The sequence below is a fragment of the Metarhizium robertsii genome (assembly GCF_000187425.2).
Source record: "Metarhizium robertsii ARSEF 23 chromosome Unknown MAA_Scf_21, whole genome shotgun sequence".
In the NCBI taxonomy this organism is placed as follows: Eukaryota; Fungi; Ascomycota; class Sordariomycetes; order Hypocreales; family Clavicipitaceae; genus Metarhizium; species Metarhizium robertsii.
In genome coordinates, this window is record NW_011942162.1 from 30,659 (window position 1) to 58,593 (window position 27,935).

Here is a 27,935-nt window from a genome sequence, read left to right on the forward strand (position 1 = left end):
TGACGCCGAATGCCGTCGCGGTGTGATACATGTTGATGGCTTCGACTGTGCTGACGCTGAGTGCCGTCTTGGAATGCCATGTGCATGAAGCAGGATAATTGGAGGCGTCGCGGAGCCACGTCTCATGTCCTAGAAGCAGACTGTCCTCTATAAAAGTAACTATTATATTAACTGTACATTGACATACTCCTTAAGTAGTACATCTGTACTCTTGTATGTTCTTGATAATAAAACTACTATACATCTATTAGCCCTACTAGGACTTTGTATGTCTTATACCATCATACAAGACGAGAGTATGACATGGCTCTTTTCACAAGTAAGCAGGCTCTGCTTGAACGCTCCGGATAGCAGTCAACTTCAAAGTGGCACTCTATAGCTAGGCTATCCGCGGTCTACCAAAAACCACACCAGCTACAACACAGTGCGACAGCGGTAGGCTTCCTGCATAGTTTTGCCAAGGAAGCTACGAGTCTCTTTTGTGGGTCTTGGCTTCGGCTTGTATCCTCGGTCTGCCTTGTGGTGTTGCGCGTTCAGATAGACCATCATCTACGAGTTCGTCGCTTGGGGCCCGTGACTAGGTATAGCTTCTAGAATTGCACAGAGTCTCCAGACGCAACTTTCTACAAGTCCACGTCCGGTACCTCTGTGCCGGCCTGCCTTGTATTGTACGGTGGCGCTGGAAGTTGGATTTACACCGAGCAGCGAATATACGGTTTGGTGAATTATTAGAGCTCACTTTTAAGTATGATGGATTTTTTTGGACAAATATGCCTCTGGTATAGAAAAGGCAATCAATTATTGCGTCGTTTATTATGACTGAACATGGCTAGAAAAGCAAATGGGAAGGCTTGGGTGAAAGAACGTTATTCATGTTTCTTTCTTTCTTTCTTCTTTTTTTTTTAAGCTATCCGGTAAACCACAATACTGGTACGTCAACGGAAAGAGATAACAGCGACTCTCATAACATGAAAGACTAAGCACATGGAACCATCAGCGCAACCGACCAAATGGATACCAAAAACAATAGTGCGCCTCATCGTAAACTCACAGAGGCGATACTTTCGAATGGCAGAGCGTGCCGACATCGGTGCGCAGCCAGCCTCAAAAAAACTCAACTCGCCCACTTGCCACTTGGCTGTTTCAGAGTCGATATCAAGCGCCCAGCGCCGCGGTGCCCGCAGAACGGAGCACAATCCGAGACGCCACGGCGGCAGCATGACAGTACCAGTCGCATCTGCGGGGATTGACCGTGGGCAAACCCGGGGGGAGGGTCAAGGCGACTTACAGAGTAGCTAGCTGGGCGCCATAGCAGGGGCCAGAACAATCTCCAGTGTTCGCCATGATACGAGCCGCCGCTCCGCCGTCGGTGGACGCCGGACAGTTTATAGTGTCGCCAATTCATGAAAACATAGCTTGTCCCCCTTTCAGCCGTGTTAGTTGGTTGAGATGTTGTTCTTGTGAACTACGCTACCCCCTGTATCAATCATGTCGCAGATCGGTCCTGCGCCTTTGGGCGGCGATGTCGACCGTGGTCCTCAGGCCTTGGTCATCTGCTGGGTTATGACAGCCATGGGTATACTCGTCGTGTTAATGCGGTTTGTGGGACGACGCATGATACGCTCAACTGGACCCGACGACTGGATGATGCTGCTGACACTTGTAAGCTGGTTCCCATCTCCCAACCCTGAATGCCTTCGCTTGAGCAACGGAAGCGGCTGCTGACATGTCGGTGCAGATACTCTTCATCTTCTTTGTCGCCATCCTAACCAAGGACATATCCATTGGTGGTATGCGCCATTTGTACTATTTAACCCCCGACGAAAGGACTGAGGCTGCAAAATGGAGCTGGATATCTCAGCCATTTCACATTATGGGTTTCGCGACTGGAAAAATCTCAGTGGGAATCTTAATCCTTCGCGTGACCGGATCGACCACGTTTTGGCGCAGATGGATTCTATGGTTTGCCATTATTACAGCGCTTCTTATTAGCGCCGTCAATATCATCCTCACTTTCACGCAGTGCTCGCCCGTGGAAGCCCTATGGAACACGCAATTAGTGGTAGAAGGAAAAGCCAAGTGCTGGCGGTCTTCAATCCAGACCGACTTTGCCCTCTTTCTTTCCGGTAAGTCTACCTGGGTGTGTATATAAGAGTGGCTCTCAAATGTCGATAAACTAATGGGTTTCCCAGGTTACAACATCCTAGTGGACCTATTCCTAGCATTTTTACCTGCTTCTTTCTTCTATAACCTCAATTTAACCTGGAAGAAAAAAGTCGAATTGTGTATCCTCTTGGGCCTCGGTGTTATTGCTGCCATCTTCGCCGCCGTCAAGACTACGTACCTTGTGGCTCTAAACGAGCGCTCCGATATAACTTGTGCGTTCGCAACCCCCTTTATATTTTCGGCAGAACCCTGTTTCGTGTTCTGACCTTCTTATTCCATTTGCTATAAGTGCTTGACTAAGTGTATAATAGGGGAGACCTACGACCTTTACATGTGGTCCGGAGCAGAGTTATTTGTTATTATTCTTTGCGGCAGCGTGCCGCCCATCAAACCCGTTTACGACTACTTCTTGGGCAAACCCAAGAATAGGCGTGCCAACAACCCTGGCTACGGTGGCTTTACCTCTGATACTAGCTACATACGTAGCAGCTCTAGAACAAGTCCTGGGGATCGCTTTAAGGGTCGTGAGGAGGAAGAATTGGAGCTTTATTCTCCGAGTATTAGACTTGATACGAATAATGCCAGGTCCGACAGTAGTAGTCTTCCCTAAGGCAGGCGTTCTGTGGTTCAGAGTGTTTCCTTGTAGAAACAGGTATCGTCGCCAAAAGCCTTCTATCAGAGACCAATGGCGGGTAACCGGCGCCAAGGATGGTTATTTCGGGGTCTTGTTGATAGCGTTCCATGGTTGTAAAAATATACCATTTAAATGGTGGATCTTCTTTAAATTCCACTCCAAGCCTCCGCTCTCTTATCCTACCCTTAGCGAAATGAAAACAAGCAAGCCAATATCAAGTTCTAGCATAAACTACATTCAGCTATTAACAACTCCTCCGCCATTACAGTGCAACGTCTGCCTACTAACACACGAGCTATCCATTAAAGCAAGAAACACCACACAACTTACAATCTCGGACGGTTGCGCAGGTCAACTTATAGGGCTGGTAAATTCTTCTTAGGCTTTATTATTTATTATCGCAGGGATTAATAGAGTCCACACTGTGATTCTTGTCAGCATGACTTGTCCAATAGATAAGGATTTGTGCTTACCTGGTCCATGAGCGACAGTATTAACCCTGTTCCCTTGGAGATGTATTGGTTGCTTAACCCTCTTGTGAATAAAACTATACCCCCTTTAGTAGATGTAAAGTCTAACAGGTCTGGTTGGCCGATATATACGTTAATAGAAGCGTTATTTATAATAACAGAACTACACTTTATATGCTTAAGAGCGTATTTTGCTATAAAGAAGTATAAGTGCATATTAATATTAAATGCATATAATTATTAATCATCTGGTAAATCCAGAATATCTTCAACTATCATTTGATCTTCCCAGGTAAAGTCAGCGCCTTCCCTCGTGTATCGCGAAAATAATATTACACGGCAACTTATGGTAAGGAAATGCAGATTAGAATGGAGGACCAGCCTGCAGCACTCTTCAATGCATAATCAATATTACCGGTTCGGTGCCCGATTTGCACATCATGAAGCACCCTACCTCAAATTTGGCGTAGAACGCAATGTACAGATGATTCTTTCCGGCCCCAGGCTATCTAATGCAACAGACTCTCCTATACATTATACCAGAGAAGAAGACCTGTACCAGGACGAGTTCCTGATACCGTTTCCCATCTTACACTAGCTGGAGACTCAAACCAGATAAATACGATCCAAGGTGAAATATAACATCCGGTCTTGGGAAGTAGGGGTTAAGCAATGACAAGTAGTACCATTTTCACCGACTCAAGGTCGCGATCGCTGACAAATTGTTCATTCCGTGAATTCCGAGAACTGGTCGTGAAGGATACAACATAGAGCGGACGTTAGTGCGCTCAGTTTTGGGACGACAAATGCATCAAAAGATTGAGCGCCCGATCTCGGCAATTATTGATTGAGGGAAGCTCAGCACACAATCACCTCGCCTTCCCTAGATAATGGACACACTACTCTGTGTGTTCTTGGACTTCCGGTCTTCACCACCATGTGATTGAAGCTAGAGCCATCTAGCACCTACTGTGGACTGTGAAAGACCTCTAGTGAGTTGAGTCAACTAACTAGTCCCTATGCTGTTTACTATCAAAATAAAGAAGAAAAGAAAGTCTACATACTCTATGGCACAATAATAGCGCCTTATATCTTCCCCATACGCCTCCACAGAAGATTCTAGAGTCAACCCGCTTGGGGGTTAGTGATAGGCGGCATAGCCGCCGTTCAAGCGGCTTGGCCCGTTACATGGACTGTATAGACATTAGCAATCTTCACCTTCGTAGGAGTACGACGTAAAGTCTATTTTGACTTGAGTGTGGTTCACAAAGCTCTCTTGGTTAGCTGCACCTGCCATACTCTATAAAAGAGGCATTTCTTGACTTTGAGTCGCATGAAGACCAATCAATCTTTTACGACGAACAGTACGGAGTAAGGTAACTGGATCTTGGAAATTTCGAGCCTCTCTTCTGTGACGAGAAGGAATGGTAGGGAAAGCCTTGTGGTAGACTTTCCGATCGAGGCCACTCCCAAGAGAAGCAGCATACCCTTCATAAATGATGCAAAAATGTACGGCCAGTTGCATATTCACTCAGACAAGCAGTACGCGGTGAGTAACGCCCGACTCCAAAGCCTCGCCATGCATAATACCATCGCAGTACGTTTCTCCAATATACTCCCAAGCTGTGTCCTCATCATGACCTCTGTCATCCTTGGATGGACGCAGAATATGCGCCATCGTGCCTCCATGAAAAACAGCCACCATATCACCACATTCAATTTTCGGCGGCCCCATTCCCACGTAACCCCTTTCTGTGCGATACACTCTTCGGCCGGCGTTTCTCACCAAATGACGCCTGAATAAATGCCTCTCCGCGGCATATTGTTCAAGTTTCGTCGCCCACTCTTCTGGCATCTTAGGGCCCTTTGTTAGGTCCTTGTGAGCTTTGTAGTCAATCTTTCTGAACCGGCGCCTGAAGTCAATGTACCAAGATATCCCCTGGAGCATAGCCGATGATGCGCAAAGCATCAACATCTCCCACAAGAAGTCTTGAACGCCTTCATATAGTAACTTTCCCATTGCGATGGGACCTCGAGCCCAGTATCTGAGTGTTTCCATTTCTGAGCCGGCTTGGAAATACCACGGAACAACGCCAATTGTATGATAGATACGAGTGATGGACCACGCGGCCAAGCTTTCTTCAGACTTGATCGCGCTCTCTCCTACGAAATTGACAACGTAAAAACATGTTTCTAAACGCTCTTTGGCCTCGGAATGGCCAAATTCCCTTGCCAAACTCCAGTACGAAAGACCAGAGTCGCAGACACGAAGAAACTGCAGGGCTCGCGCCTCTTGGTCCAGTGGCAAGGCCGAATGACCGTTATACACGGACGCTGCGTCCCGTACAACGCCGGATATCTCATTAAAAAACAGAGTGGCATCTAGATAATCAATTTGGGGATGCGTAAAGGATTCACGAGAAACAGAATACGTGCGCTCGCCCACGAAAACAACCTTGTCCAATAGCGTGCCCTTGATGGCAAGACCATTTTGCTCATCAAGCGACAAGTCGGCTGTTTGTTTTTCGCCCCCAGCCGTAAACTCGGGCTCAGTCAGCTTGCTATAGCCGAGTGGCGTAACTAGATTCATGCTCCAGTCGGGGACCCAAGACGGTAATCCTGCCAGGTTCTTTGGAAACTGATTAAAGAGAAGTGTATCGACGTCTTGTTTCAGCATTAGGTGTGCGATATCCCTATATGTTCGCATAGTACCGCCGTACTGCACGCACACCCCTTTGCGGAACTCGTCGTCATCCGCTGCCAGCCCAAGCAGTGCAAAGATTCGATCCTCGCCCATGGAGGCGCCAATCTTGGGTTCGAGGTCATTGACATTATATCTGAGCACAATGTCATAGAGCGACTTTTGGTCATTCGACCCGTGAATGGCTCTGCGTTCCTGCATCACACGACCAAACGCGTTGGCATTGCGAAGAAGCATGACTCGACGCTTGAGCTCCTGCCTAGATTTTAGCCCTGAATGGTTTTTATTCCAGTGAGCGTTGTACAGGCTGTAGAAGAACATGCCGGCTTTGAAGCAATCAAAGCAGAGCGATTGCATGCCGCAAGCCAAGAGGAGCTGTCGTGGCAAGCATCCTTCTTGTATGGTCCAAAGGCGCTGGAACCAGCGACGGTCGAGAATGTCCTCGTATCCTGCTAGAGGAAAGTCGTCGCCATGAAGACGTATCATGTCTAGTATTGCGTCGCGATCCTCGCGCTCCTGGTCACTGACCTCCATGGACAGATCCATGACTGCGTCGAATACATTCATGCAGCTTGCGAGTCGGTGGTTGATGATGCCGCATAGAACCCCGTTGCCGTCGTGGCATCTTTCTCGAACGTAATTGTACCACGTGTCCGAGTTGCGAGATGCGGCGCCGAGCCAGATGATGCCTCGCTCGCAATTCTTGTATATGTCCTTCATGAGAGCGACTTGATGGGCCTTTTCGATGGTATCCCCCTGGTTGATGCATATCTGATCCACAAACAGCGGGAGGTCGAGTACGCTGGTCGCGACTAGGTGTAGCAGCGCGACCTCTAATGGGCGGTAAATCGCAAGTTTGTATGTTTTGCCTCTATCCTCAACCAGCACTGTGCGTTGGGGCCTATTGCTTACATTGCCCCAGGCATACGAGAGCGTATTGTAGGAGCAGGTTTCCCCAGACTCGACCCTCGTTGTTGTCTCGATGATTTCCACGCGCAGAGTGCCCTGGTAGCCTGGGATGAGCGATGGTTTGGGCGTCAGAAGCCGGATAAGACGGAATTCTCTTTTCGAAGCATCGAGGGCTGGGTATTGGTAATCTGGTGGGCTGGCGAACCGTGTTGATAGCTCCATAGTCAATCAAGTAATTTGCGATGGTCTGACATATTTTCCATGATTTATTGCTTCATGATGACGAAAGGACGCAACCCCGATTAACTAGGTCCGATGACAACGTGAACCCTTGTCATAGGTGTAAGCAAAGCGGTGAGGCGGGGATGGGGGCGGTTGTTCAAATTGAGGCCTGGGCTTCTAGGGTTGTTGAATTTAGGCTCGTTAAAGCTGCATGTGCTGCTAAATTCGGGCTCGTTAGGCCTCAAGGGCTGTTGAGGTGTGGGTGACAGGTCTGGTGGCCTTCAATGTTGTCTTAGTAGTTGAGCCTTAGAAGGTCAACGGTGCTAACACTAAATTGGCACATGCAGGTTGTCACACCAAAAAATGGATTGACGTGACTACGCCATAAATTATAGTGCGTTAGTGACCCCTATATTGGATGACTGCCTGCATGTGGTTTTCAGTCTCGGGCCATTACAGTCAGGCGGAATTGTGAGGCAACATCGAGGTCTATGGGGTCTGGTAGTTCATTTAGCAATTGTTCGGTGGGCTCTCCGGTTCACAGGTGGACAGGATACACGAATACGCCTGGCATGTAGATGGCATGAAACATGAGCAGAGACACCAGGCTCTTTCCACCGTCGTTGAGGCTCTGTGGTCGAGAAATGAACGCCCCCTCACGAAGAAGAGTGTGTCGCCGCCACGACATGGAGCAAATCGAACCCTTGGGGGAGGTTTAGAGCAAGTCGCTGTTTCCAAACAACATTGAAAGCATCAACTAGTTTATGCGCCCGCAAACTTTGATTCGAATTGCTACCTGTACGGAGTATTTGAGGAGGCAGGAGAGGAGTTGATGAATATTATTTTCGTTGCACTGCTACTCGCATAACCACGACAAGGTGGCTCGGCCTCGTTTTCCATTCCGTCGCGTGAGATATTCGAGCCACAGAGCTAGCTCTATCCGTATTGTGTGCTCAATCAACTATTCGACTATTGCGCAGGCCGTTTCCCAATAACAGTCAACCGTACGCAGCTTACCCAAGCTCCATTTCGAGTTTCCTCGACGGCCTGCGGCAGCAGACGTGCCAACTCGTGCTGCAATTTCTCGCTCTTGTTCTTGCGAGAGATGATTTCATGCATCATCAGGCCCCCCTCGTGAAAGATGTAGGCCCAATGTGGCGGACAGTCAACGCTGTGCACGTCCACATGGTCAAACCCCACGGCAGAGAAGAGGTTGTGCAGTTCGACCGCCCAGGTTGGTTTGAGGCGCGCATCCTGAATCTCAAACAACTTGAACAGCTGCTCCAAGCCTTCACTTTTAGCCTCGAGGGCGACCTTGTCGATGCGAAGTGTCTCCATGTCGGGCTCTCCCCATTGCAGGTAGCCGCCAGGCTCTGATGTTGGGTTAGCAACCAACCGGCATCGACTTGTCGAATTTGTGCAGATATATGTACTTAGCATTTGAAAAAGTTTGCGCAAAACCACTTCTACCTCATTGTTCAAGAGAACAAATGACAGAAAGCGCACGTGGACAAGGTCAAAGGCCGCCACCAGGTCCGCTGGCAGGTCATCTTTAATATCCCAGTGTCGCAACTTGACATTCGAGGGTAGTGTATCGGGATGCGGCGCAGCGTTAAGGGAGATGTCCAAGCCTACGAGCTGGGCTGACTTGGCAAGATGCTCTCGGACATCGAATAGCCAAATGCTAGGATTGTTCGCCATTAGTTGAAGTATGGGATTGTGCAGACGGCATCCAGCCCTACGGACCCAGTCCCGGTGCCTACGTCCGCCACATGTAGGTCGGGTTTTGCGATGGGAATTCTGGGGTGGACGGCGTATCCGAAAACCTTTGTCCATAGACTGTGCATCAAGTTGATCCTGCAACCTGGTTAATCTGCCAGTACTGGCTCTTGATTTTGGCATTCTTTCTCGGTTAATTCTTGCCGTGTTTCCATACGCGCGTACCTATTATTGTCAAGGTAGTCGCGGGTGAAAACGTAGCCATCGTTGGAAGACATGGTCATGTGCACGACGCAGTTCAATGTTGACTCTTTGGTATTAGAACGAGGTGCGGAAGGGGGAAATGCATATTTGTGGGAGCTCCGGAATTCACAAGCCTCAACGACAGCTCCATGTGTTGTTGATGAACAACTGCTTGTCAAACGCCTCCTCACTTGCAGCCCGACCTCTCCCGTCACACGTAAGCAGGGCACCTTTGCATCAGATGATGTGACATTGACCAACATGTCAATGCTTCGAACCAAAACGGCTAGTACCAGACGGCTTTGGCCTTGCCATGGTTGCGTGTGCTTGGGAGGGATCCATCGCACCGCCAAATACGTGACTTCAAATGTTGTCACATCGATCCATGTAATCATTTCCGCAAACAAGCCGAAGCCACGACACTTGCATCGTGCTGTGAAACAGACATCAAGATGGACCAATAGTGACTTGCCGAATAAAGAAAAGGCCGAGAAACAGAAGGCTCGGCGCCCGGCCACGGCATTTCCGCGCACCACCTCGCCATCCGATACAATACAGCCTTGGTTGTGAAGAAGCATTTGAGCCTCGACCATGTCTCGCCATGCCAGAATGTGCTTCCCGCCGCTCGGCAGCCCGAACTATTTGCGACTGGCAGACTCTGAAAGGCACCCCTTGACCATATTGCCCTTGCACTCCCCACATGTCGCTCCTCTCCTCGATTTATATCGACTCTGCATTGCTCTCGTGGACAGTGGAAGTGTCACACATGGCCAGCTCGAGCTTGCCGTCGGCGGTCACCACGGGGTTGGTCGTCGTGTCTGCCATTTTCCCCGCGTTGTCGGCCGTCGCCCTTTACCTGCGCGTCGTTGCTGTCCGTCAAAAGGCCTCGACGGGATCGCGCTCCGACGAAATCTGGCTTCTCGTCTCTTGGCTGACTACGGCGCCTCTCAGCCTTGTTGTCTGGGTCGTGGCGGCTCGGTCCGGCATCAATTACTACAAGATTAATAATGAGACGGGCGTCAAGTACTCCCTCGCTGTTTGTATTGTCCCCCGGCGTAATAAAACAACTACCCAGCTACCCACTTGGTTTTTCTTTTTTTCCCTTGTCGACTGAAGTGATGGACAGAAAAGGTGGCTAATTGCATTGCTCCGTTAACTAGCTGATATGGCTCTGCTCCGTCATTCTCAACGCCCCTGAGACGGCTGTCAAGATTGCGATTCTTCTCTTTTACAGGAGGATATTTTCGACGCCCATGTTTAAAGTATGCGTGCGGTTTGGAATTGCGACAATATCTGTTTGGGGGATTGTCTTCTTCTGTGTAAGTCGTTGAATGTCATGTTGCAGTAATCCCTAGCCCACACACGAGGCTTCGCAGACTAACGCGCCTATTAGTTTAACTTGACCGATGCGAGACCAGTATCAGAGCCATGGTCGGGCCAGTGTGGGCCTTCCTTACGACGCGACAGCTTTAGGCCTCGCACAAGTGGGAACCAATATTGCTCTGGATGTCATCGTGTTGTGCTTCCCACTCCCCGTCATCTCGCGATTGCACATGCCCACGAACCGCAAGATGGCGGTTGCTCTGATCTTCTGGCTGGGCGTCTTGTTCGTACCAGATTCCTTCATGCAGAGACCTCTGGCCAGGTGGAATATTGTTCTAACCGACTGCAGCTGCTGTGTCGCCTCGGTTGCGCGGCTAGTTCTCTTGAAAAAGTCCCTGGCCGTAATAATCGAAGATCCAGCCCAACATATCTCTAAGTTGACTTGCCCACCATGTAGGAAACCTGACATTCGTTTGAATACTCTTCATGTCAGCCCAGACTAAGAGCAGGCATCAACACAGACCTCCAGGCCAACGTTAGTATTTGGAAGATTATTGAGCCGAACATGTCCATTGTTTCCGCATGCCTTCCATGCTACGGCACATTTGTTGATTCGCGCACTGCGGAATCCCTTGTCAGAAGCGTGCGTAGTGAGATTAGCCTCCGAAGTAATAGGAGTCATCAAGGAGGCAGCCATAGCTCCCAAGATTTGGTGGAGCCAAGGAACATGCCAAAGGCAAGCCATGAATCCATCAGCGCCCTCCAGGTTGATCTTCATCGCCAATTGACGCTCCAGGAGGGCGAGCAAGGTCGAGTGCGACTTGGGTAAAGAAGGAAAAAGAATCAGTTTTAGTTCTCATAATACACTTGACTTGCCTGGCTACCTGATTCCGAACTGCGACAACGTCACGTGCAGGGTAGGTGACGGACCCTCGAGGTGGTAACGGAGTCGATTGTGTGGCACACCGAATTCCTTGGCCACGGTGGCTACTTTGGCGTCAGGAGAGGGTTGAACAGATTTACAGCCTCTTGGATTTCTCAGACTGCAATACCGGCAATTGGTTGCGCAGAATGATGGACCAGCTTTGGATGGAGCGAGTCCCGATATGACACCACAAGCTCTTGACCACTCTCAACAACTAGAGAAGGTCTTTTTGAACCAGCTATGCATGCTGAATTCATGTGTACCTGCCTCTCTGTCTCATTATTTGGTTGATTTGGCAGTTGCGAGGGCACCGGCATCTCTGACGTGAACGGAAAAGCGACAACTATTTCGTCTTGGGTTCTCTCGTTGTCTTCGACGGCATCAGAAGCTTCCTGTGGTATTGACTGCTTCTGTTGGGTTATTCCTAGACTTGCATGCTTAAGAGCATTTCGAATTTGCCGATTTGCCTCTTTCTCTTGCTTCCTGGCCTCCTTTGCCTGCCGTTTTTGTTCCATTTCCCCCTCCCGTTACATTCTCCTCTTTAAAGCTTGCGCCTTTTTTGCCGCTGCCTTCTTTTACCTTTTAGCTTTGTTAGTTTCCTTCTTAAGAGCCTCTTCTTGCTTCTTGGCCTTTATGGTGGCTTTCTTTAAACGTGCTTGCGCGATTTTTGCTGGGCTAACTACCTGGACCGAGTTAGGGTCTGCACGGTCAAAGAGGTAGTCTTTTAGAGCTTTACCGCGTTGCCTACGCTGTTTCTCATAGATAATTGTTTCTCGGAGACTATTATTCTTATATCTAAGCAGCTTGATGTCCGCTTGCAGGCTTTTAAGAGCACTCTTCAGCTTCCGGGCGCTAGAGTCGGAAGCCCGTGATTTATCGAGTACATACTCCAACAAGCCACACTATCCTAGAGGTTAGAAACCGAGCTACAGGTGGCGTTAGGGACGTCGGACAGCAAAGCAGGCTTTGTGACCAGGGCAAAGCTGGGCTGGCCCGTGGTCTGTGGTCCTCATATAAGACCCCTCGTGTCAGGCAGTCAATGCGGATGACGTTTCTACTGTCACTCGCGTACTTGCTTTCATTTCTTCTACTTGCTCTTCTGCTTCTTTTTTCGTCCTCCTAAAGATTATTGATTGGCTCAAACAGGCGTCTTGCGATTCGTAGCCACATTGTGGACGGAAACAATGAGGACAGAAACGTGTTTATTGTTGCAAGCAAAGCTCTATTCATGAGACCAACTCCGACTCGATCCCGTTGGTGACCATCTGATAAAAGTGGAGGTCGGCGTATCTCAGCTCCGGCAGGGATATGCAATCTCGCAAGCCAGGTGCCTGTGTAACCTCGGAAAAGGCTGGAGCGGGTGATGTTTGTCTCTCCCCACTAGGCTTCCCTCCTCTGTTGATTAATACTGTCAATAACAGGATGCAAACTGACACCCGTACCTAAATCGAAATGGAATTAGACGGTAGTAAATTTGCTTGTGACACTTGTGTGCGCGGGCATCGCGCAAGCAAGTGTCAGCACATTGGTGAGTGCTACGATCCGGTCATCTCCCCAGCTCGAATGGCTTCACCGAAATGCTCCCCCTTGCTGATGCGGAGAGTTCCGGCAAGATCGTCCACTTCAAAAAATTATCAAGAAAGGCAGGCCCGTAAGGCAGTGCCAACACTGTCGCTCTCTACGTCAATCACACTCAGTTCATACAAAATGCGGCTGTGGCGCAAAGGCTCAAAATTCCTCGCTTGAGTCCATGATTGAAGCCGATTCTGGTCAGTTCCGAGCCTTTTGAAACAAGACTCCACCCTCGTCTCGTCACTCTCATTGACTTGCCCATGCAGAACGTTGTTGTTGTAACGACGGACAGCCGTGCATATGCGCCTACAAAAAAGTCCAATCCGTCTTGGATACCTGGCCTGGAGCTGGTTTTGAGGTTCAGGGCATGAACCCGGCTCATGACAGTGGCGCGGCATCTTGGGACGAAAATCATAGCGATGAACAAAGCCAGTTGCACGGTTCCGAACACCTCCTGGACTTGAGCAACTTGCTTTATTCACGCCATGATCAGTCTGTTGATGGAGCATCAGCTGATGATAGGTTTGATGTTACATGGAGTCTTGCATCGACAAATGCCATGAGTTCCTGCTTCCCTTTCGAAGGTCAAATGGACATGGGACCAGGTATTCCCATCGGGTCGACAAACATCGCTGGGGGTGTCAGCGATCAGTATATCGACTTAGACAAGCCCATTTTGAATGGAATTGATCCGTTCAGTGACCCGGACACAGCCCTGGGTTGGAGTGCAAACCCGGCTCAAACCATTGACGGTAGGAACTTCAATCCTTACTTTGCGATGACTGAGAAGAACGATCAGGAAAAGGGGAGTTATACGCCCGATTTTGGCCAAAGCTTGGAGAACAATGCCATTGAGGAAACTAGAGCGGTAACAAATTTTACGGAGGACTTCATGTAGTATCAGCGACAGCTCTCGTCAAATACGGGAATGACGAACAGAACCTAGTGATAAATAGGGACGACGCAAGGTCTGATTAGCTATTTAATAATTCAAAATATATCAGTTACACCGAGTCAGAAATTCTATACTTGGTCGCCATGCTACACTACATGACAGCAGAAAGAGCAATCGTAGCCTTGCATACATGTCCGCATCGGCCGGGTCTCAATGCAGTTTGCCTACCACTTGGGACATTTTCATCTCTCTATTGGATGGCAGCAATAGCCTCGTCGCTTTTTTTGTTGGTGAAACGTGCTAGAGCTTGACGTCGCGGGCTTGCTGGGGGTTGCTAAGCTGTGAACAACGCCGACTAGCTCATCTTCATTTTCTTGTACTAGCCCTGCCGTCTTGCGGCATAGACTGGTGGTGTGAATCGAAAAGGTAAGAAAAGGAAGAGGATTCGGAGCCCGGGAGTTTGGTGGGTGAAGCATGGGTAAACAACGAACTGAGGGATAAATGATACTGTAAACGAAACAGAAGACATGACTGACAGCAAGCGTCTCTCGCAAATCTCCCTCTCGCATCTCAATTCACGGCTCAACCTCGTCACCAGCCTGCATCCAGTAGTCCATGGCCTTTATGCTTTCGTAGCTTCTTTTTCGGTAGCAACAACCTTACCTGTGGCACTCATACCCATGACCCTTGCGTCCCTGACGTTCTGACCTACAGCAAGGGCAAGATAGATAGTTGACACACCAAAGCTAGTGCCAGCTTCGATAATGTTCTTGGCACCAAGGGACCGTGCGAGGAGATACATGAACTGGCATTTGTCTTGCTCCAAACTCACAAACCTGTGTCGCATGTGATGGTCCGCTGCTTTCAGCCAGGATGCTTTTCGGATGTAAAACCCAATAATAGTCTCCAGGTAGAACAAGACCTACGATAATGACTTCTCCTGAGAGGCAGAAGCTGTGTGAAGGCGCTTCAACAGCTCGTGGACACGGGGGCTAGCTTCTATAGCCCACGTTGCTCTTCCACCCATTTCCATGATGCGATGAGAGCTCTAGGTTCTAAACTGGGCGGTGTCCGATCGCCATGTGCCCTTCTCCATTGGGGAGCTAGCACCAGACACTTATAGAAGAGGGCCTAATGCTCTACGACCTCTCTAGGTGAGGCACAAATGGAGTCATACCTGAAGGGGTACCCTCTCGTATTGCCCTCGATTTGGGTTAGACCATTTCGGAGCAAAGGGGGGATTATGTGCCGTCGAGCTGGAGCCGTGAGACCTAGCAACTACTTCAAAGTGTACTTCTTCTTCCGTATATGTCGGCGAGCATTGCTATATGCTGGGCGCTGAGGTGTTGGGGTAGGGCAAAATCCTCTCATAGCGGTCCACTCATCCCATGGATAACTCGGAAAATATTTTTGGCCAAATCTTTGAGGATGTCCTCCCTCTCTCGCGCCACGTCTTTTTCTTCGTTTCTCTCCCTGGCGCAGATCTTAACTCCAAAGGTAAATTAATTAAAGCTGTTGATCCAAAGTTGCGATCTGGTGCCCCGTGGCGCATGCGTGATTTGTGCGGTGCGCTAGTGAACTTGGTTGACATCTCACGAGGTTGGTGGAATGGAGCCAGGATTTGGGACTGCCGGACAAAGGTTGATGAATCAAGGTTGGATATGAGAAGAATGAGGAAGTTACTATTAATTGGCTCTTGATAGTTAAGTTGAATAGTTATGACTAGTTATTAAAAACAAACAAAAAAGCTCGTTGCAGAAGAACTGCCTCCATCGGTGCAAACCAGGGGTTGCCCCCCCCCCCTTCCCCTCCTTCTCCGCCTCGTGTTCTCGCCATGCAAGAAACATGCTGGACATCGAGCGTCTAAGTGGGACAGATGGGCCTCGTCTCAAATGGTCGAGCAATGGTCTGGTACTTAGCGTAAGCTGCTGCGACAGCGGGGATGGAGAATACAGACCTCCATTGAATTGACTGGGACGCAATCAAATGTTTGTCGCCGGCTCAACATCCCGGACGCTCAAGTGATGAATACCCATCATGCAATTTCTACATCGTTGTTACGTCCAGTATTCGCAGCTTTGACCAGCAGAATGTCTCTTTCCTCTGTACCCTGAGCCGGGTGCAGATGTCAAAGCGCCATAGCCAAGCTGCTAAGTTGATCAATTATACCACTGTCAAGTTTGGTGGCTGAAATAATATCATTGCGTTTTAACGTTAAAAGCAAACAAAGTAATCCAACTAGTTATTTATACAATCGGTTTGATTTAACTACTCAGCCAAAGACCTGACCACACTGGGACAGTGAGTTCCATTATGCAAGGCGCCGCCTATACTCTTTCGTGGGATAGCCGCTTTCACGATCATGTGTCGGATATAGCAGACCGAGGCCGGAGGGCTCCAGTATTATCCAGTCACTGCTCGGGGTCGAAGTGGCATATAAAACTCAATCCCAGCTTCAAAAAAAGTTGACGTAGCTCAGCCAGGCTTAGAACAATAGAAACATGGCGACCGTTGCCCATACGATATGTTTATAGCCGGAGCGGAAACTCACAGCCGTTGATATTGTCGGCGGGGCTTTGCTGCCTAGTAGACCAGGTAACTTCTCTTCTCCTTCGATCAGGACAACTGCCATCCCGCTCTGTTTGCGGTGGTGTAAGTATAGGTAGGGCAAATGCATGGGAGAAGACTCATTGCGAGGACTTACGACAATATGCCACTGCAAATGGCAGTGCATCAGCCAAGCGCCTGGGTTGTCAGTAATGTATCTGTCCTGTTAGCTGTTGAACGCAACCGAAAACAATCGTTTTCATGGGCATACCTGATTACAGCCCATCCAGAAGATGGAAGTTCGACTGTGTCGCGATACGGTGGGTTTTGCAGGTTAATAAGAGATTTTGGCGCCTCCTGAGCGGTTGCATAGGGGAATGTTCCAGTCCCAGTCCCAAGAACCCAGAACTTGTGGCCGTGTAGATGCATGGGGTGGCCCATCTTCAGACATTAGTTACTGAAAGACAAAGAGATTGTGAACGGCCTGGTATCTACTAACCGTATCCAGAGATTCATTTGCGACATTCATCACTATGTCAATGACTGAGTTGGAGGGCATTCGAATCGTCGTATTCGCCAACCATCCCTCAGATTGGGCACCGTATAGGATGGGAACCCTAGGCTCCGTGAAAGGAGCCTTGTTCATTACCCAAGCAGTTACCCCGGTTTGATTGATGGCAAACAATTGCGTTCTGTCGGCTGCTTTGGAAGGAGGGCTGTTGGATTCAAAAGGTGCCAGCTTCCAAGGGTTCAGCAGCGAAGCCTCAGACTTGGCGGAGCCATTTTTCAACATCCAAACGATGGATGGGTCATCCATCGCGTCCGTGGATATGTTGCTCGTCGTCTGCGATATCTATGCTATGAGCTACGGATGATATAATTTCAAGAGAGGACTCTTACGTTGTATGATATAATTGCCTGACCTTCCATTACCTGCTGCATGTCTCCCACGGGATACGTCGCGAACCTAAGGTAATAGTTCCCTGGCATCTGATTAAGTCTAATCATCACCGAGTACCGCTGACCAAGAGCCATGTGTAGTACCTGAAACGGTCAATTAAAGCTGACGATGGACTATCAAGAAAACTTACCTTTACTTCCTGGAGCAGAACAAATGAACCGTCAGCGGCGTAAACGAACATGGAATGCCCATCCAGAGATACCCGCAGCGCGCTCACTGCGCCGGAATTGACCAAGTTCAGCGCAAGCCAACCTGTCGTACTGTTTGCAGATATGTTTAACAAGTTTGAAGTTGTATTGGTGCAAGTTTCTGGTGGAAGGGAACTGGCATTATAACCAGGGTTGAACATCATTGGCATTGCGCATCCGCGAGGACCAAGCGACGCCATCATCATTGTAGTGCTAGCAGTTGTGGCCGTATCTGGGACCGTTGTTCGCGTTGGACCTTCCATGACCATGGTTGTGGTTCCCATGTCCATGCTAGAGCCATCCATTGTCATTCGTTTGTTCATTCCTGACATCATCATCGCCGTGGAGCTTGTTGATAGGGACGTCTGATTGGCTTTTGGCATCATGCCGTTCTGGAATTCGGGGAGACACTGCACTCTGCCATTCCCGTTTGCAAGAATGCTATCCACGCAGTTTGGGAATGCCCCAGTTGTGAAGTATCTCGACCAAATCACATCTGAGGGGTCGTGGGTCCAGTCATTGAGGAGAATGGAAGGAGCATCTCGCTCAGCGTTCATGAGCAACTTCTTTTCGCCTTCTGTGCTCGCAAGCTTCTCGAAGGGTCGTCTTCGTGAAGGCGAAGGACGGACGAGCAACGGCCCTCTGATGGCATCGTTGTAGTACGCGCGGAGATGCGAATGATACCAAAAAAACCCGTATTCGTCTCGGAGATTGAATCGATAAGTAAAGTTTCCTCCCCCGGGTATGGGGTACTGCCAGGGGTTAACCAAGTTCCACCAGTTGACATTGGGAGGTGGAAAGAATGCCCTACCTGCGTGACACCCGGCACACCGTCCATTTGAGGAGATGCTCGCTGCAGAATTCCTAGGCCGAAATGCGTTAGCGACGGTTTACCCACGAGGATAGAAAAACCAGAAACCACAATGCTTGCAGAGTATACAGACCATGCCAGTGGATCGTCGTGTCTACGGGGAGGTTGTTCTGGACAAAGATTTCCAAACTATCTCCCTCATCAACGTCGATAAGAGGTCCAGGTTGCTGTCCATTAATGAGATAGACTTCGCGGGAGACGCCATCTGTAAACAACAATAAGTATCAAGCCGCGTTAAAATGCCGTGGCAAACCATTCGCCTTACCTGGAGCTCTTGTTTCGCTGTGAATCGTGAAATTGTAACTCCTTAGTGCTGCAAACGACAGCGACGACTGATAAAGTAGTAATACCACGGAGAGGAACGCGAAGCGAGAATAATTCATTTCAATTTTCAGCGACATGTTTGTTCAACAATTTGGCGGGAACATGTCTAAAACATCGGTCCTAATGAAGCCGCTTTTAATCAGGCTGCGATTCTGGTATTGCACACAGGGGCACTGTCTTGCGATATTTGTGCGGCGCTAAGGCTCATACCTGAAAACCCCCACGACGATCGAGGCGTGGCGTTCGGTCCGTACGCCAATCAACGCAGGCGAAATGACCAACTTGACGCATGTTGCCGGAAGTGATCGACCTGTTGCAGAGAGTGCAACAAGGAGGCCTTAATTTGGGTGGCGTTCTACCTCTATTCACCCTGCAATTATACAATCAAGGTTATTGGTAGAGCTGACGTGGCAGACGCTTAGGTTTGTAAGCTCAATAAATCTAATCTCGGCGACTCGTCGAACTGTACCAGACGTAGTGTAGCCAGGGTTGCTCGTTGAACCTCGTCCTCTAACTTATAGGTCTCGCTTGTTGGCCATCAAGTGGGCTACCATCCGGCAGCTCTCCTGCGACGGCAACACCGGTTTCCTAAGCCTTATCCGGCAGCCGCACTCGGCATGGACCTCGAAAGAGCGCCTACACTTATTTCTCATCAATAATTGCAAATCAGTTCTGTGGACAACATATTCTTTGATATAACCGCCACTTATGGAAAGGTCTTGTAATTGGCCCGGCCAAAGCCTCTACGGACTGCCGGAAAAGGTCTTCTTCTCAGAGGAACTGGGACAATTACATAACGAGCGACTGTTGATTGAATCAAGACCCGACCCTGGCTGACACAAAAACGAGCGACATTCACACTAAGTACAAATAACATGGTGACGATTCAGTGACCAGCACTGAATGGCGACACAAATGATTGGAAGGATCAAGACTGTCCTGCACGTTTTCTCTTAAACTTCCCCCTTAGTATCAAGCGAAAGAACGACAGAACCAATTCGTCACGGCTTAGCCGCTGTAAATTCCCAAGTGCTCTTTGTATCCGTGTATTCTTAGTGCTCAATTGAGCCAAGAGCCAATTCGCCAAGAAAACCACCAGCGAGAACAGCAAGCAGATACCCAAGATTGAATGTCATCACTGCTAGCATGCTGAATGAAAGCGAAAATTAATTCAAGGTAGTGAGAATCGTGACGCAAGGGTGATACTCACAGCAGGTAGCCTGTCGCCATGCTCGTAATCTGGAAAAGTCCCTTCGTGACTTGTATTATGGCATTCCACTGAGGGCCATGGTTGACATCTCCACCAGACTGTCCCATTTTGATACAACTGTCACCTCCATCATCGCTGCAACGGCGACTCGACCGCGGATTCCAGCGCCTCTCTACCATGCCCCTTATCGTACTCAGGAGACGGAGAAAGACAGCCAGAACTACGAGCAGGATGATGGCTCCTGCATAGCCCTGGTTGCTTGTAGGTGTCAGTGATGTAGTCCAAAGCGGATCGCCAAGCCCAAAATGAAAGGCGTTGGACATCCCCGCAGCAGATGTCATCGAGCCCATTTCAGTCATGGGAGGAACCGAAGCCTTCTCTTCACTGTGGATTGCACCGGCTGTTTCCGACGCCGCTGGCAGCGCATTGAACATTGTCGCAGCTGTGAGAACTATAGCTGTCGTGGGGTTGCCGCGATTTGCAGAACTCGTTCCCGGCAGAGCCGTCATTTCTGTAGGCTTGGTTGATTCCATCGGACCCATTGGGCGCTCCATTCCGGGCATGTCCATGATGTTTCAGAGATGTGTGATGTTGCGCTTCTGGTGGTTGAAATATGTTGAAAAGGTCTTCCAGGCTGGAAAGAGAAACGAAATGGACAGCTACGATGATATTCCCCGGGCAACTTCAACAAGGAGAAATCTGGAGTTGGCCGGCTTTATGTAGGGCCATGGGCGTGCCGCGCAGTTTAAAAATAGTCCATAGAACGCAGCGCGTGGTTCAGTTGTTTCAGTTACGGCCTGGTTGCTGCCCTGGGACTGGAACGAGTAGCCTCATGTACTGCGACTGTCATTGAAACACCGACTGAGACAGGACTTTCCATTTATTAGGATCAACGTTGCTGCAAGGGATGCTGTGAAAACACTGTCAAGGTTCGGGTGAGAAACCTATCGTGCGCTCTCAAGATCCTAGGTTAACTATCACGGAGTTGTAGCTACGAGTCAACTTAAAAGCGTAATTGTGCTTGGATCGAGAGGATTCTACTACGATTTGGAAAAATTTTTGAATAGCTGTTGGTTTTACTGTAGTGTGCAGGGGATGAGACAGAACTCCCTTTTGAAATGACCAGCAATGCCGGCCAAAATGCAAGAGCTGCTGCCTTGATCGTCTTTGACCCTGACTCAATGATGACTTTAGCCCTTCAAACTCCCGTACTCCTTCTCTAAACTACATTGTAGCTATGCAGTGATGATGTAACGATTCATATCATTCACAAACGGGGAATGACACGCTATTGTGTGTTGATGAAACCAAAGCTACATGTTGCAAACAAGTTATTACTTAGTATCTCTATAGCATCGCTTACGTTGCAAGTCTATACGGCAACATTCCTCTTAACACTTCCCATCCGTCTCGTCTTCGATGATTCTCCCCTCAATGACCTTTTTCCCACTCATCTCAATAGCCTGCCTTACAAGATCAAACTCCACGTCGTCGGCAACCGTCACATTGACTTTCTGTTTTTCAACAGATGCATCGACAGAAAGAACATTTTGCATGGACGCGACGGATCGCTTGACTGCGGAAGCGCAACCTGCGAATCTCTTAGCTTTGCAACATCGGGTCACGACGGTGATGCTCACCTCCACAGGACATTTGCACGTCAAACTCATAAGCTCTTGTCATACTGGCTTAAGCTTCGGGTACTTCTGTAGTGAATTGTGCGCGTGTCTCGACAGGTTCTCTAATAAAAGACATGGATGAGCAGGCCTTCTTATATTCCAAATCTCTTATATCGGACAAGTTCGACGATTACACATGGACAAGAAAGGTATTCGGCCGAAGCTGTTTTGCGGGGAATTCGCTTGACAAGATGTTATTTCTGTCACGGTATGCTTAGAAGGAAACGTGGTTGAATGCGACATGGATGTTTCAAAAGGCCCCAAGTTACATACACCCCGCGGCGAAATCAGCGTTGGAGCGAATAAGGCCCGCGAAAAGAGCTCATCTTGTGCGGCGAACCAAGGCAATGCGCTATTTGTGCGGCAACATTGAATGCGGTATTTATGCGGCAATGCGGCAGGCTACGTTGTTTTTGCGCCAACGGTGTATCCAGAATTAGTCTTGTGGCCGGATTTGAAACTTTGGCTTACGCATCAAGTCATGGCACAACTGTTTCGCGCGTGACGCCTGTTCAGGCTTCTTTGCGCCTGTGAGCGGTGCGTTTCTCTTCAATGTTCATGGAAGGTTGTAGAACTACCAGGTGCAAACCAAAGCTGTCGCTACAGCCCAGTTTGCTGTTTTCTTGGACTTCGAGCAGCTTCTCCTGTGGGAAGTATAAAAGTGCCTTATGTCTCGTTTCTAGCTCCGATTGTTATGTCCCAGGCATGGCAACAGTATAAGCTCATTGCAAGCATGGACGGACCATCTGCACTCTCGCCTGCACCATCTCGCACCACATTTCTCGTTCCCAGCATTCATTGTCCCACATGTACTTCCTTCATTGAAGACCTGCTGGCTGGCCTTAAACCAAAGCCCGAATCCGTGGAAGCGTCAATCTTATCGCACAGCGTTACCGTCACGCATGACGCCTCACTCACACCCCGCGTAATCGCCAGCACTCTCGCCAACTCGGGCTACGAAGTGGTTTCCGACAGTGTCTCGGGTGGATCCGCACTTCCAACTAATACCGCGGGCGGTGATGATGACTTCCCGTTTGTATGGCTGAACCGGATTACGGAGCGTTGGCAGCGTAAACGGGAGGTCGCCGCCGAAGAGACGAGGAGACGCCGACATAAAGAGCACTGTCAGCAATGTCGATCCGGGATAGATGCCAGACACAAGGACAGCAGGGAAAAAGCCTCACGTAGCGGGCCACCTTCTCCCCAGACTGGAACAAATCGTCCGTTTGTGGTGGTTGAATCCGCCTCCGCGACCAGTGATGTTTTCGATGCGTTGATTACCATATTTGGCATGAGCTGTAGCTCTTGTGTCGGCAAGATCACGTCGGCATTGGAGGAAAAACCCTGGGTTTTGTCTGCAAACGTTGCCCTCCTGACGCAAAACGCGTCTGTGAGATTTGAAGGGCAGCATTCCCCCGACGACCTAATCAGGGCTATCACCAGTCTGGGCTATGACGCAAGCTTGGAACATGTGGAAAAGCTGCCAGTCGTCCCAACCTCGAAATTGCCGGCGTCGAAGCTATGGAAAGCCTCACTGTCCATTGAAGGCATGACCTGCAGCTCTTGTGTCGGCTCAATTACCTCGTCACTTAAGAATCTTCCTTTCACGAAGACAGTTGACGTCAACCTCATCACCAGCAGCTGCACCATTGTATTTGAGGACAAAGACAACATCCTTCGCATCCGCGCCGCTATCGAGGAATTGGGTTACAAAGCTAAGCTGGACGACATATTGGATGCTACGAAAGATGAGGCTCAAAATTCGCGGAGAGCGGTGTTGATCCGTATCGACGGCATGTACTGCCAGCATTGTCCGGCACGCGTCACCGAAGCAATGAATCAATTCGGTGACCGAATAATTGTCGAGACCCCGGCTACCTTGCACAGCTCGCTACTAACCATCTCGTACGTCCCCGAGGCGCCTGGTTTTACCATTCGAGCCATCCTTGCAGCAATTTCGACCGCTGACGCGGCCTTCAACGCTACCATATATCACCCTCCGACGATTGAGGAGCGTGCAGCACAGATGCACCGCCGTATACGGCAGCGAATATTCTATCGGGTCCTGCTTTCGTTGGTTGTTGCGATCCCTACATTTATAGTAGCCATCGTCTTTATGACCTTGGTCCCTTCAACCAACCCAAGCCGCATGTACCTCATGGAACCATTCCGTGGAGTCACCCGCGCTGAATGGGCCGCATTTATCATGGCGACACCGGTTTATTTCTTTGCTGCTGATGTTTTCCACCGCCGCGCCATCAAGGAACTACGCTCCCTTTGGAGGCCTGGCAGTACGGTGCCAGTCCTGCGTCGCTTTTACCGTTTCGGAAGCATGGACATGCTGATGTCTTTTGGCACTACCATCGCCTATATTTCATCCGTCGTTGAGATCATCATCGCCTCTACCGCGCCAAACGCGATGAATATGAAAGGAAATGCGACTTACTTCGACTCCGTCGTCTTCCTGACCATGTTCTTGCTCCTTGGCCGCCTCATTGAAGCGTATTCGAAAGCGAAGACGGGGGAAGCGGTGACAACACTAAGCAAACTTCGGCCAAATGAGGCTTTGCTGGTGCTGCCAGACGATGGCACAAGAGGCGCCAGCCAGACTCGGAGTGTTAGTGCCGATGTTATTGACACAGGTGATCTCGTCAGGGTCGTCCATGGCGCATCTCCTCCTTGGGACGGTGTGCTGCTTGATGAAGTGGGCGAATTCGATGAGTCAAGTCTTACCGGGGAATCAAAAGTTGTCAAAAAGGCGGCTGGTGATGCACTATTCTCTGGAACTGTGAACAAGGGAGGGCCCGTCACGATTCGTACCACTAGCACTTCTGGAGAATCCATGCTTGACCAAATCATAAAAGTGGTTCGTGAGGGACAAGCGAAACGCGCCCCTATCGAAAGGCTGGCTGACACCCTTACCAGCTATTTCGTGCCAGTCGTGACCCTCATCGCTATCTCAACCTGGTTGATCTGGCTCAGCCTTGGTCTTTCTGGCAGCCTCCCAAGAGAATATCTAGATGTTGAGATTGGCAGCTGGCCGTTTTGGTCTCTGCAGTTTGCTATTGCCGTCTTCATTATTGCGTGTCCGTGCGGCATAGGCCTCGCGGCCCCAACGGCGCTGTTCGTCGGCGGCGGCCTCGCAGCTAAGCATGGCATTCTGGTGAAAGGCGGAGGAGAGGCTTTCCAGGAAGCGAGCAAACTGGACATCATTGTCTTTGATAAGACGGGAACCCTGACGCAAGGAGGGGAGCCCAAGGTCACGGATCATCAATTTCTTCCGCGGAATGATGATTCCTGGAGCGAGACTACGATCCTGAGTGTTTTGAAAGAACTTGAAGAGAACAGTAGTCATCCCATCGGCAAAGCTATCGTCGACTTCTGCCAATCTAGGGAAACGACCGTTGCCAGAGCCGACCACATAGAAGAGATAGCCGGAAAGGGTATGGCAGGCACCTTTAGCGTTGGGACGTTGCCAAACCAGGTCCAAGTACTAGCGGGAAATGAGGCGCTCTTGACTGATCACGACATCACCCTGGATGAAGATATATCCGCGGCTCTAGATCTGTGGAAGGGCCAAGCGAAGTCCATCGTCCTCGTGGCAGCAAGGCCCACAGCATCCACGGCGAAGTCTCCATGGAACGTACTTGCTATTTTTGCAACTTCAGATCCCCTGCGGCCAGAGTCCCGGCACGTGGTTGAAACTCTTCGCAGCCAAGGTGTGGATGTTTGGATGATATCTGGCGATAATGTCACCACTGCCCGAGCCGTTGGAGCCATGGTGGGCATCAGTCCAGAGAATATTATTGCTGGAGTGTTGCCGGAGCAAAAAGCTGACAATATCAAATACCTTCAAAAGAGCCAGGCAAATGTTAGGTCGGAGCCTTCCAGCCTAGGACGGAACGCCAACAAGCAAAGAGCTATCGTTGCTATGGTAGGCGACGGTGTTAACGATTCGCCAGCCTTGACCGTGGCGGACGTCGGAATTGCGATAGGGTCTGGCTCGGACGTAGCTGTATCTGCGGCTGAATTCGTTCTTGTCAATCCGAGTCTCACTACTCTTTTGACATTAGTTAGTCTCAGCCGTACGGTATTCCGGCGTGTCAAGTTTAACTTTGGCTGGGCTCTTGTCTACAATCTTGTGGCCATGCCCATTGCAGCTGGAGTCCTCTACCCTATACGTAGTAATGGTCAGCATATCAGACTGGATCCTGTCTGGGCTAGTCTGGCTATGGCATTGAGCAGCGTCAGCGTAATTTGTAGTAGTCTTCTGCTTAGGAGCAAAGTGCCTGTGGTAGGCTTCACGGAAAAAGTTTGGGCGCCGAGTCATCGGGATATGGAAACGTCTGAATAGCGCGCAAGTAAGCCATTGAATAGCACCAGCGTTGTATAAAGTACAATTGTAATATTTTGTTTGTGACAACTATCTACGCCATGTATATTACGAGTTCATCAAGGGTGAGGGCTCGAAGTGTGGTTGGCATCAGGGCCTGGATGCTTAATAGGCGGTCAAATCGCCTTGACCGGTTGCTGTAGTACCATGCTCTCTAGTTAGGGCTCTGCAAATCTGGGGCAAAACTGTCTGTGTGTAGATAGAGATGCAAGACAACGCCAGTTGCTATGCAATATTACCTTGGGTACAATTCTAGCCTCGCCACTCGCTGTGAGACAGTATTATGCCAATGCCCTGATATCGCCCCGTCGAACTCCCCATATGATCAAAACATCACGCAGCTAGCGGCGACGACTCTCTCCTCCCGTGCAAAATACTAGTAAGGTGTTTCTATGATGATTGCCCGACATAATGGAAGAGATAGGTCTCCTTTCAGTCTTCCATCTTTGAGTGCCGGTCATTGGCGGCAATCTCAAAGACACGCAAACCTGAAGCTGGCGGTTTATCCAGCTGCAAATCTTTATTACTTCCTGCGTCCGTGTCTGGATTGGACAGGTCCAACGAACTCTGAAGTACCAGCGTCTGGGTATGAATTGTACCTTCGTTGATATTTCGTCTGTGTCTTTTCCAAATCAATGGGCTATGCAGTCTAAATACTCGATTAACGGCGAGATTATCTTGGGAGAGAATGGCATTTGGGGAGAGATCTGCTTCTGGGTGTGGGAGGGTGGTGTTGCGATCTGATGATAATAATATAAGTAATTGGTTTTCTGCACAGTTCAAACGACAGTTTGTGGTATACCCTTATTGAGCGGCTCGGGAAATCCAGTGTCTCTGTGCTGGCAATGGACTTTTATTGATTTGAACGCAGAGGCCGCCGGCCGGATCTGTGGTGGTTTCGCGCTTCCATATGTACGTGTCACTCGAGCCCAGCTGCGAAACAAAGCATCGTATCAAGACAGAAGTTATACGATAATTAAAACACGAGTCATCTCTGGATAGGATAGAAGGGCAAGTAATATGAGGGGAGATAGTTTCCGAGGTAGGTTTATAACATGACACTCAAATATAGGCTGGTGTGAATCGTCGGGTAAATGTTGCAATTAAAGTCACTATCAGAATCTGGGACCTCGCTAATCACATATGCTTCTCACCGGCCTATAGCTTGTAATCCCCACTCTGCGAAATGACTGGCTGACGAATTGGCAGTCGATGATAACAATGAAAGGCAGCCTTACCTGTCGAACTAATGTTTGTCGCCACCTACAACTCCAATATTAGTGTCGAGAGTCCTTGCGGGACTAACACATCCCAGCGACAGGGACTTGGCAATAGAAGACAGTTCAGGCTACTGGGACATACAGCATAAACGCCGAGTTCCGTCAAAATTCTTTCGCTTTGCGCTAATTGTGCAGATGGTTCACCTCGAGCCTGGTTGAAGACGCTTGTACGGCAACCCCGAGGAAATGAGAGCGCATAATCCGCAAAAATCACTCATGATTCCACCAACATCCTTGCGAGTCTAGACGTTGGCATTATCACGTAAATGGGGAGGTAATTTTAGAATATTGGGTGTGTGTGTATTGTGTGTTGAAAAACCCAAGAAGTTACTTCCGCTTTAATTAGTCCTGTACAACAATCATATCGTTTTAAACGTGAATTTCCAGACAAGCGCCTTTTGGCTTGATAGCTACCACGTACATATTTGACATGAGTAAGGGAAGGGACTTGTCTGGCGGCCATTACATGGGCACCCGAGCTTCTTTGCGTACAAGATCCTGGAGTAGGCGCGCAGGAAGAAAACGACCGTTATGACGAACAATAATACAGCGGTCAACGCAACGGTCGTGACATTCCATTCTCGTGGCTGGTCCAAGCGCGACACGACACCCGGAGGAGTCGGCGCAAGAGGCTTGTTTAAGATGGCCTCCTGCGCCTCTTTCAGGAGGTTGTCGAAGTCAATGGCCATGTTCGTGGTGCGAG

The 27,935-nt window shown here is 49.4% G+C and overlaps 9 protein-coding genes across 9 annotated transcripts; 4 read left to right on the forward strand and 5 right to left on the reverse strand.

Annotated features, from left to right (window-relative positions):
- Positions 1–1,488: 1,488 nt before the first annotated feature.
- MAA_10189 (chp3) lies at positions 1,489–2,776 on the forward strand (the record flags this gene model as incomplete). Its single annotated transcript, XM_007828187.1, has 4 exons — positions 1,489–1,662; positions 1,739–2,126; positions 2,193–2,378; positions 2,478–2,776. The coding sequence occupies 4 exons, from the start codon at positions 1,489–1,491 to the stop codon at positions 2,774–2,776; spliced, it is 1,047 nt and encodes a 348-aa protein (XP_007826378.1).
- A 2,025-nt stretch (positions 2,777–4,801) lies between these two features.
- On the reverse strand, positions 4,802–7,102 carry MAA_10190 (Heterokaryon incompatibility; the record flags this gene model as incomplete). The annotated part of the gene is made up of 1 exon (XM_007828188.1): positions 4,802–7,102. One exon carries the CDS (start codon positions 7,100–7,102, stop codon positions 4,802–4,804), a length of 2,301 nt encoding a protein of 766 aa, XP_007826379.1.
- A 969-nt stretch (positions 7,103–8,071) lies between these two features.
- Positions 8,072–9,105, reverse strand: MAA_10191 (UMTA methyltransferase family protein; the record flags this gene model as incomplete). The annotated part of the gene is made up of 3 exons (XM_007828189.2): positions 8,072–8,786; positions 8,849–8,959; positions 9,047–9,105. The coding sequence occupies 3 exons, from the start codon at positions 9,103–9,105 to the stop codon at positions 8,072–8,074; spliced, it is 885 nt and encodes a 294-aa protein (XP_007826380.2).
- A 725-nt stretch (positions 9,106–9,830) lies between these two features.
- Positions 9,831–10,823, forward strand: MAA_11772 (uncharacterized protein; the record flags this gene model as incomplete). Its single annotated transcript, XM_011412810.1, has 4 exons — positions 9,831–10,100; positions 10,225–10,383; positions 10,483–10,674; positions 10,737–10,823. 4 exons carry the CDS (start codon positions 9,831–9,833, stop codon positions 10,821–10,823), a joined length of 708 nt encoding a protein of 235 aa, XP_011411112.1.
- A 2,428-nt stretch (positions 10,824–13,251) lies between these two features.
- MAA_10192 (uncharacterized protein) lies at positions 13,252–13,782 on the forward strand (the record flags this gene model as incomplete). The annotated part of the gene is made up of 1 exon (XM_007828190.1): positions 13,252–13,782. One exon carries the CDS (start codon positions 13,252–13,254, stop codon positions 13,780–13,782), a length of 531 nt encoding a protein of 176 aa, XP_007826381.1.
- Positions 13,783–16,264: 2,482 nt separating this feature from the next.
- On the reverse strand, positions 16,265–18,747 carry MAA_10194 (Cupredoxin; the record flags this gene model as incomplete). Its single annotated transcript, XM_007828192.2, has 9 exons — positions 16,265–16,417; positions 16,484–16,544; positions 16,598–16,767; positions 16,826–17,170; positions 17,227–17,370; positions 17,418–18,227; positions 18,287–18,339; positions 18,420–18,551; positions 18,612–18,747. 9 exons carry the CDS (start codon positions 18,745–18,747, stop codon positions 16,265–16,267), a joined length of 2,004 nt encoding a protein of 667 aa, XP_007826383.2.
- A 975-nt stretch (positions 18,748–19,722) lies between these two features.
- On the reverse strand, positions 19,723–20,449 carry MAA_10195 (Ctr copper transporter; the record flags this gene model as incomplete). The annotated part of the gene is made up of 2 exons (XM_007828193.2): positions 19,723–19,819; positions 19,881–20,449. 2 exons carry the CDS (start codon positions 20,447–20,449, stop codon positions 19,723–19,725), a joined length of 666 nt encoding a protein of 221 aa, XP_007826384.2.
- An 822-nt stretch (positions 20,450–21,271) lies between these two features.
- MAA_10196 (uncharacterized protein) lies at positions 21,272–21,436 on the reverse strand (the record flags this gene model as incomplete). Its single annotated transcript, XM_007828194.2, has 1 exon — positions 21,272–21,436. One exon carries the CDS (start codon positions 21,434–21,436, stop codon positions 21,272–21,274), a length of 165 nt encoding a protein of 54 aa, XP_007826385.2.
- Positions 21,437–22,292: 856 nt separating this feature from the next.
- MAA_10197 (copper resistance-associated P-type ATPase) lies at positions 22,293–25,913 on the forward strand (the record flags this gene model as incomplete). Its single annotated transcript, XM_007828195.1, has 1 exon — positions 22,293–25,913. The coding sequence occupies one exon, from the start codon at positions 22,293–22,295 to the stop codon at positions 25,911–25,913; it is 3,621 nt and encodes a 1,206-aa protein (XP_007826386.1).
- Positions 25,914–27,935: the final 2,022 nt, after the last annotated feature.